At 44.6% G+C, this 8971-nt stretch overlaps 2 protein-coding genes across 2 annotated transcripts in view; one reads left to right on the forward strand and one right to left on the reverse strand.

Annotated features, from left to right (window-relative positions):
* The first annotated feature begins 436 nt into the window (after positions 1-436).
* On the forward strand, positions 437-5295 carry PDHB (pyruvate dehydrogenase E1 beta subunit). The gene is given in 9 exon segments (XM_014466882.2): positions 437-1277; positions 1372-1434; positions 1522-1557; positions 1716-2001; positions 2682-2792; positions 3103-3155; positions 3158-3205; positions 4337-4478; positions 4761-5295. Coding segments are annotated over 9 exon segments (993 nt in total). The 5' UTR covers positions 437-1169; the 3' UTR covers positions 4907-5295.
* Positions 5296-6318: 1023 nt separating this feature from the next.
* PXK (PX domain containing serine/threonine kinase like) overlaps positions 6319-8971 on the reverse strand; it is a 50861-nt gene continuing 48208 nt past the window's right edge. Inside the window, 1 exon segment of the mRNA XM_023765010.1 lies at positions 6319-7566. Coding sequence (XP_023620778.1) covers positions 7355-7566 — 212 coding nt within the window. The 3' untranslated portion in view covers positions 6319-7354.

Here is an 8971-nt window from a genome sequence, read left to right on the forward strand (position 1 = left end):
CGCCGGGACACTGCAGGGGCCTCGTCCCCGTGGAGGCCGGGGTCGCGCCTGCGCCGTGGCGGGTGGGCGCCGAGGGGAGCGGCGGCGGCGGCGGCGGCCTGGGAGTCGCGTCCAGCCGGGGACTCGCGCTGCGCCTGCTGCGGCCCAGCGCCCGGCCCCGCGCCGAGCCCGGCATGCTGCCCCCGCGATGGGCCACCCATCCGAGGGCACTGGATTGGACGCTTTCCCCCTGATCACCCTTCCCCCTTTATTTTTATTGTGGCAAAATATACGTAACAAACTAAGCGCTTTAGAGTATTCAGCGGCAGGAAGACCATTCGCCGTGTTTGGCAGCCATCGCCCCCGTTTGCTAAACACTGACGCCCCGCCACCCTCTCCGGCCCGCGCCACCCTCTCCGGCACCTGCCGTCTCAGTTCTCAGCGCGCCCTGGACGTCCTTTTTACCCGGCTCCTTCCACTCCGCATAGCCAGTAGCCGGGGTCACAGTTCCATGCTTTCTAAAGGCCGAATGCCGGGCCATTGTGCGGATGCACCACATTTGGTTTAATCATCTGTTGATGGACATTTGGGCTGTTTCCACCTTTTGGGTTTATAAATAATGCTGCTTTGGTCATGGTTGTGCAAGAAGCCGAGTCGCTGCTTTCAGTTCTTGTGGCGAGAGATGGAGAATTGTTGGATCATATGATAATTCTATGTTCAACTTTTTGAGGACCCCCCCCCCTTTTTTTTACTAGAGGATTTTACCAGCCTATATAGTAAAATAACTCCTAGGTCCTGAAGGCAACGTGTTTGGCAGTGCCTGGCAAGTGCTGAATATGTAGAATTATTTGGGCTTCCTTAACAGCGCTATGAAGTGGGGAGGGAAACCACCCAGGGTACGTTCTGCTGGTGAAGTTTCGCCTCTGAACTGGCCGGCCAGCAGGCAGATCTCGTAAGCCCTGTGCATATCAAGCAGAGCGTTCGTAAACTTCTCATTAACACACCCAATCACAGACTAGTTCCGTCGGATGGAATTATTACTTTTAGAATTGACCTTTTAAAGAGAAGGCTGCTCTAGAAATAATTTTATATTATATACTGTGGGCAGCCTAGGTATTGTGAAGGGGGAGAACCTCAGTAGCACCCTACAAAATCCTGGAGCTTATCGACTCTTCCCATACTTGTGACAGATGACAGTTCGTGATGCCATAAATCAAGGTATGGATGAGGAGCTGGAAAGAGATGAGAAGGTATTTCTGCTCGGGGAAGAAGTTGCCCAGTATGATGGGGCTTACAAGGTAACCAAGATACGGGAAAGCTGAACAAAATTGAGGTGATGATCGGGCTCCCAGGTACACTTTATAAAGTAATGGGGTCACTACTTAATTTTAGGTCAGTCGAGGCCTATGGAAGAAATATGGAGATAAGAGGATCATAGACACCCCCATATCTGAGGTGAGGCTGCCATCAGGAAGCTGACCGCTAAAGGGGGCAGTGTTATAATTTTTATGGGTTTTCACATGTTTGTGTTTTATTTTGTAGATGGGGTTTGCTGGAATTGCCGTAGGTGCAGCTATGGTATGAATCTTTATGAATCTCATCTTAAGTGTGGAGTAAAACCTTTTTAACATGACCTTTTGAAAACATTATTTGAATGTTGGGGGAGCGGAGTGGTTGTTTGCCCCTCTTCATTGCTGTTTTAAGTCTTTTTAACATCTGTGTTTTTGATTTGACAGGCTGGGTTGCGGCCCATTTGTGAATTTATGACCTTCAATTTCTCTATGCAAGCCATTGACCAGGTTATAAACTCAGCTGCCAAGACCTACTACATGTCGGCGGGCCTCCAGTCTGTGCCCATTGTCTTCAGGGGCCCCAATGGGGCCTCGGCAGGCGTAGCTGCCCAGCACTCACAGTGCTTTGCTGCCTGGTATGGACACTGCCCAGGCTTGAAGGTGGTCAGCCCCTGGAACGCAGAGGATGCGAAAGGACTTATTAAGTCGGCCATTCGGGATAACAATCCAGGTCAGCAGAGGAGCCCTTGGGTCTCTTTTGAACATTCAAGAACTAAAATGAAATCTTTGCATGGGAGGCACCAATAAAAGCTGCTTGTTAGGCTTAGACATATCATATAAAATGTTAATGATTTACAGATGTAGTGAAGAAAGTAAAAAATGTTGTTTTTCTTATTTCTGACTACATGGGGGCCAGTTAGGTAAAGGAGACACTATGTACCTACAACACTGGTTTAACCTCATAAAGTTAGGATTGAGCAGACTACAAAAGTCAATACCTAAACCATCCTCAGGGGAACTGGCCACGGTAGACACAGGCTTCCTAATCAGCACAGGGAAGCTTCACAAAATGGAATGGTACTGGCGCTCTCCCTCTCAGGAGCATGCCACCTTTCTCCCTCTTAGGCGCGCATCTCCTAAGCTCTATGGGTCCCATAAGACTTGCACCCAGGGGAGCAATGGGCAGCAGCAGTGTGTCCCCGGCTAACCCCCTGAATCTGTCTCCAAGGCCCCCTTTTCTCTGACTTTCCCGTGAGCCAGAGCAGCCCTGCCCAGGTTTCCTCTTGCTGCTTGTCCTCAGCCCTTGTTTCACTGTCCCCAGCTTGAACAAACATGCTCTCAGAAAAGAAAGTGTTGTGTGTACATATTTAGTCAAATAGTTACTTTTCTTTAAATATTTGTATTTTGCAGTGGTGATGCTAGAAAATGAATTGATGTATGGAGTTGCTTTTGAATTTCCCCCAGAAGCTCAGTCAAAAGATTTTCTGATTCCTATTGGAAAAGCCAAAATAGAAAGGCAAGGTAAGAAAACTTAGTATACATTTAAACATTATTTGTACTATAGCCCCTCTGTTTGTGTTATTCAAATTCATTCTAGACTGTATTGCCCTTTACTTTGATTAGGGAAGTATTAGATGAGTCAAGATAAGAATATATCATGCCCCAATTGCTCATACACTTGTGTTTTTCTAAATCTTAATCCAGTAGATTTGTATTTCATTTCTAGGAAGGTTGCCACATGCCTCATATTACTAGAATGAAGCTGAGTTGAAGATTTTATAAATGAACTTAGTTTCAACATGACTTCTGATCTGCGACCACTTTGTTTCAGGGACACACATAACTGTAGTTGCCCATTCAAGGCCTGTGGGACACTGCTTAGAAGCTGCAACAGTGCTGCAACAGTGCTATCTAAAGAGGGAATTGAATGTGAGGTGAGTGGACATTCACTTGTTCTTAAAGAATCAGAAAGATTCCCTTTAAAAATAGGAATTTGAGTTCTATAACAGGTTAACTAGATGTGTAAAATCTTGCTTTGTCACTCAGTTCTGTCTCTGCTTAAAGCTGGAAAGCTGGAAACCTGCTTTACCACCTAGGTTCTGGATCTTTTAGAATAGTCCTGCGTTTTGAAGTTAAGATCCATCCTTGGAACTGGAGGTTGGGAGAAGGGGAAACATAGAAGTCAATGAGTCAAACGCTTTTATAACCAGCACTAGCACTTGTTAAATATTTGTATTTTGCAGTGGTGTACCCTAATCTCAAAAGATTGGGAGTGACATGCAGGAGCTTAGAAAGAACAGCTAAGGGCCCTGGTTGGTGTGGCTCAGTTGGTTGGGTGTTTCCCACGCCCTGGCCAGTGCTGGTAGAGCATCACCTGAGCACCAAAGGGTCGTGGGTTCAGTTCTTGGTCATTTACCTGGGTTGCAGGTTCATTCCCTGGCCCAGTCAGGTTGCATGTGGGCAGCAATCAATCAGTGTGTCTCTCCACATCAATGTTTCCCTCCCTCCCTCCTCTTTCCCTTCTTCTCTTTGTAAAAATCAATTAAAAAAAACTTTATAGAAAGAAAGAAAACAGCTGAGGGAGAGCTGGCTTCAGAGAACAGAGTGGTGATAGTATGTTTTCTGTCAGATCAGGGTGGTTGTGAGAATTACACTTAGTGTAAGGGACAGGGAAAGAGATAGAAACATCAGTGAGAGAGAAACATCGATTGGCTGCCTCCTGCACACCAAGCCTGCAACCCGGGCACATGCCCTGACCAGGAATTGAACCGTGACCTCATGGTTCCAACTGAGCCACACAGGCCGGGCAGTTATTATTTTGATGAGAAGGAAGTTAAAGTCAAGGGAGGATAAGTGAATTCTGTAAGGTAACAACAGCTGCTGTGGTAGAGATAAAGATTCTTGTTTTAATTAAATTTTCCCTCTTACATCTTGTTTATGAATAGGCAGATTAGATTTTCCTAGACCCAAAGATGAATAGGAAACCTAACGTGGTATTATGGGGATAAGACTATATTTATGATGCAGTGGCTCTCTAAAGCTTATCTCTTACTTCATCTGGTTAGGTGATAAATCTGCGAACCATCAGACCAATGGATGTTGAAACAATAGAAGCCAGTGTCATGAAGACCAATCATCTCGTAACTGTGGAAGGAGGGTGGCCACAGTTTGGAGTAGGAGCTGAAATTTGTGCCAGGATCATGGAAGGTATTTTAGAAAAACTAGTTTTAATAGTCATAGTTTATACACTGTGTACCTGGATACTGCATAACAAGATTAAAAGCTAGGAGAGGCCAAATGACTTGAACCTGCAATTTGTCAGCCTGGCACTTTTTCTTTGGGTAAATGTTTTAAAAAGCAAAACCAGAAACAATCCCCAGAATTAACATTCCTTTAGATGCTTGTCTTTCGGTGGTGGCCACACCTTTTGTGCGAAGGTGTTGGTGTTCAGCTGGCTTTTCTTGGCTCTCATTACTCCTTCTCTCCTAGGCCCTGCATTCAATTTCCTGGATGCTCCTGCAGTTCGTGTCACCGGTGCTGATGTCCCTATGCCTTATGCAAAGATTCTAGAAGACAACTCTGTACCTCAGGTTAAAGACATCATATTTGCAATAAAGAAAACATTGAATATCTAGTTTGGACTTGAATATCAAGTCATTGGAATTTATTTAAATACTTGCTGACACTACCTGGATTGAAGGGTAAGATCTTACATGTCGTTAATGTTTTTGTACTGGGAAGAATGTGCTTGTAAGTGGAAAACTCCATTCTTACTGCCCTAGACTCCATGCCTGTTTTTTTTTGTCTGTTACAATTGCTATTTCTTTGAATAAGACTAATGTAAAATTTTACCCTCTCAATGGAAGGACAAAGTATGAATGGCAGAGTCCTGATGAAAGATATATATATATACACACACATATATATATACAAAAAGACAATTTGTATGTAAAGAAAAAAAGCATATGATCTCCATTTACTGTTAGATTGTTTTGATAAGGAATAAAGGAATTCCTAACTATGACTAATTGTATTTTTATATTCTTGAAAATAAATGGGGTGAAAGTTTTAAAATTCTATTAAGAAATTAGTGTCATCTAAAATCATTAATCTCCTAGCCCACATCAACCTTGTCCATGCCTATTCTAATAGGGTTCCCTTAAAAATTATTTTTGAGAGTTAATCCTGACCTGAGGATATTTTTTCTATTGATTTTGGTCAGAGTGAAAGAGGGAAGTGGGGTTGGGACAGAGAGAGAGAGAAACATAGATGTGAGAGCCACATCAATTGATTGCCTCCCACATCTGCCCTGAATAAGGTGGGGAACCTGCCACCTAGGTCCATGCCCTTGACTGGAAATCGAACTCACGACCCTTTAGTGCAGTGGTTCTCAACCTTGGCTGCACATTAGAATCACCTGGTAATCTTTTTAAAATCCTGATTTCTGGCCTCATTCTCCGGAAATTCTGTTTCTTTGTTATTGGGTGGGGCCACAACATCAGTAACAAAGAAACAGAATTTCCGGAGGATGAGGCCCAGAAGTCAGGATTTTAAAAAGATTCCCAGGTGATTCTAATGTGCAGCCAAGGTTGAGAACCACTGCTTTAGTGCATGGGGCGACACTAATCACTGAGCAACACTGGCCAGGGCAGATTCCCTTTAAAATTAAAGCAAAATTCACGTCAGGTATTTTTCTATTGCCAAAAAACAGACCTGCTATACATTACCTTCTTCAGAAGTTATAATGGAAAAGACAGGTTTAAATTAGTTATAAAAGCATACAAATGGTGCCTAATTTAAACAGCAAGACGGGATTGCTTACTAACACGGAAAATATGCCCTAGTTGGTTTGGCTCAATAAAGAGAGTGTTGGCCTACGGACTAAAAGGTCCCAGGTTCGATTCTGGTCAGGGCACGTGCCCGGGTTGCAGGCTGGATGAGGCTGCCAATCAATGATGTTTCTATCTCTCCCTCTCCCTTCCTCTCTGAAATCAATAAAAATGTATTTTAAAATAATAAAATATTTAGCCAAGCTATAGACAACCCATTTTCTTGACATGGTTTATTTTAATAAAAAATACAGCTGAACATATTTATCACAGATTACATGAAACTATAGACAATGACATTCTCTCTGCATAGTAACCAACACTGATGTGTGTACTTTAAGTTTTAAATGGATTACTTATAATCCTTTAAAGTGCCATTTATTTAAGGATTAAGCAAATTATAAGATAAAGGATCTTTCTAATAAATGAGTAACATTTAAAGATGATGTATTTGAATAAACCTTTCCAAAGTCAGAATTCAATAAATGCCAAATTCGCTTATGTTGTAACAATAATTCCCCACAAAACACGAACTTAATTGCTCAGGAGTAAGATCCTCTAACAGACAAGAGCATTTTCTGATGGTAACAGTTTTGTCTGTTCAATGTGTTCTAACTATAAGGAACTATGAGTCTAGAATAGTTGCTTTAGCAGCCCAAGTTCTATATCCACAACGGTATTCCCATTAGAGAATAATACACATTTCCTCCATCCTATTGGAGGGGAAAATGAAGACATCAGTTGCTTCTCTGACTCAGTTGCTTTGGACTACTGTGTTAATGTCTAAGATGAAATTAAGGGAGCAGGTATGGGAGTTACAATCTAAGAATAACCAGAAAATGCTTTAGAGAAATAAACTTAGGAACGTTTCTAGGAGCTGCCTGACGACATAGGAAGGATTGCAATACAAAGGCCATTCACTGCTGCGACTGAATATTGTCATTGTTTTTGTCCGTTTCAGTTGGTAGAAATATTGATTCTGATATGCTGCTGCTCCCAAAAGATGCCCATTAGAGGATGAACAACTCCTTTAAAATAGTAATAAAGGAGCAAAAGATCTCTTAAGGCAGCAATGCCAGCCTGATTTTATCATCTACTTGAATATTTCCCTCTTGAAAAGCCACTTACATGAGCATCTGCAAAACAGAACGTGGCTGTACTGGTTCAGCAGTTCTTCATCCAGGAAGAGGGTATTTTAGTGGTTGGAGGTGTGTAGAAAAAAAAACTTTTCCCTCCAAGTGTAAACACGAAACTTTAGCTGATCTTAGGAGCACTATGATCACAGGTTTCGGCTTTCCTCAGAGTTCCTTTTTGGAAATTCTGGATGGAGCTGAGTAAGGCCCCTCGGCTCATGCCATTCACAGCCTGGGGCTGCAGCTGTGTGGCTACCTCTGTGCTCGAAGGAGGCAAGGGAGCTGCTGGTGGTGGAGGCGGAGGTGGAGGAGGTGGAGGTAATGTGGAAATCCCTGTAGGAAAAAAAAAAAGGACAGTCAGCATCACCTCCAAACCCCCTGCATGCATGCTACCGCTCAGTCCTGGGCAGAACGGACTTGAGTGAGACAAAGTGTTTTCCCTCAGAGGGGCAGATGCCCAGTACCGCATGATTTTTAAAATACTGAACAAGAAAGCTAGAAGCATCAAAGGGGAATTTTAATTAAAGGTTGCCATTTCTCCCAAATAACAGTCATGTGAGAAAAGACTGAATATCACAGATTACATGAAACTATATAGTGACTTTCTCTCAGGATAGATGAAGCTGTAACTCCATTTCCAAATTTTAGTAATGATCCCCAAAGAAAAGTTCCATCAGCTACATTAACCAGGCCCACCAACTCCTGAGCTAGCAAAGACAGACATCTGGCCCTAGCTGGTTTGGCTCAGTGGATAGAGTGTCAGCCTGCAGACTGAAGGGTCCTGTGTTTGATTCCAGTCAAGGGCACATGCCCAGGTTGTGGGCTCAGTCCCCAGTAGGGGGTGTGCAGGAGGGAGCCGATTGATAGTCCTCTCTCATCATTAATGTTTTTATCTCTCCCTCTCCCTTCCTCTCTGAAATCAATAAAAATATAAAATAAATATATGCTCAGGTGAGGATTAAAAAAAAAGATCGACATCTGTACACACAGTTGGGCTACCTAAATATCTATCCTATATAATAAAACCCTAATATGCAAGTCGACCAAACGGTGGGACGACCAGTTGCTATGACACACACTGACCACCAGGGGGCAGACGCTCAATGCAGGAGCTGCTCCCTAGTGATCAGTGTGCTCCCACAGGGGGAGCATCACTCAGCCAGAAGCCAGGCTCACAGCTGGTGAGTGCAGTGGCGGTGGCAGAAGCCTCTCCCGCCTCCGCTGCAGGTGGGCGGTAAGGAGCGAGGGGTCCCGGACTGTGAGAGCCCTGGACTGTGAGAGGGATATCTGACTGCCGGCTTAGGCCCAATCTCTGGTGGGTCGGACCTAAGCCGACAGGCAGACATCCCCCGAGGGGTCCCAGGCTGCGAGAGGGTGCAGGCCAGGCTGAGGGACACCACCACCCCCCACAGTGCACAAATGTTGTGCACCGGGCCTCTAGTATATACATATAAAAGCTCAGCAACCGGAACAGCGGAACCAGAACAACCGGTGGCTATGACTTGCACTGCAGCAGCCAACCAGCCTGATCCAGGCCCTGATCAGCCCCCATACCCTGGCTGTCCTGGCCCCCGATTGCCCACCCCCACCCTGATCAGGGGTGGGGTGGGCCAGCCCACTACCTGTGGCCCCTCCCCCCCGCCAGCCCAGCCCAATGGGCCCCCGTTGGGGTGGGCTGGCCAGACCCCACCCATGGAACAACACTAGTTTGAATTGTGAAGGTCTACTTATATGTGAA

Source organism: Myotis lucifugus, unplaced genomic scaffold, assembly GCF_000147115.1.
Source record: "Myotis lucifugus unplaced genomic scaffold, Myoluc2.0 scaffold_366, whole genome shotgun sequence".
NCBI classification, from domain to species: domain Eukaryota; kingdom Metazoa; phylum Chordata; class Mammalia; order Chiroptera; family Vespertilionidae; genus Myotis; species Myotis lucifugus.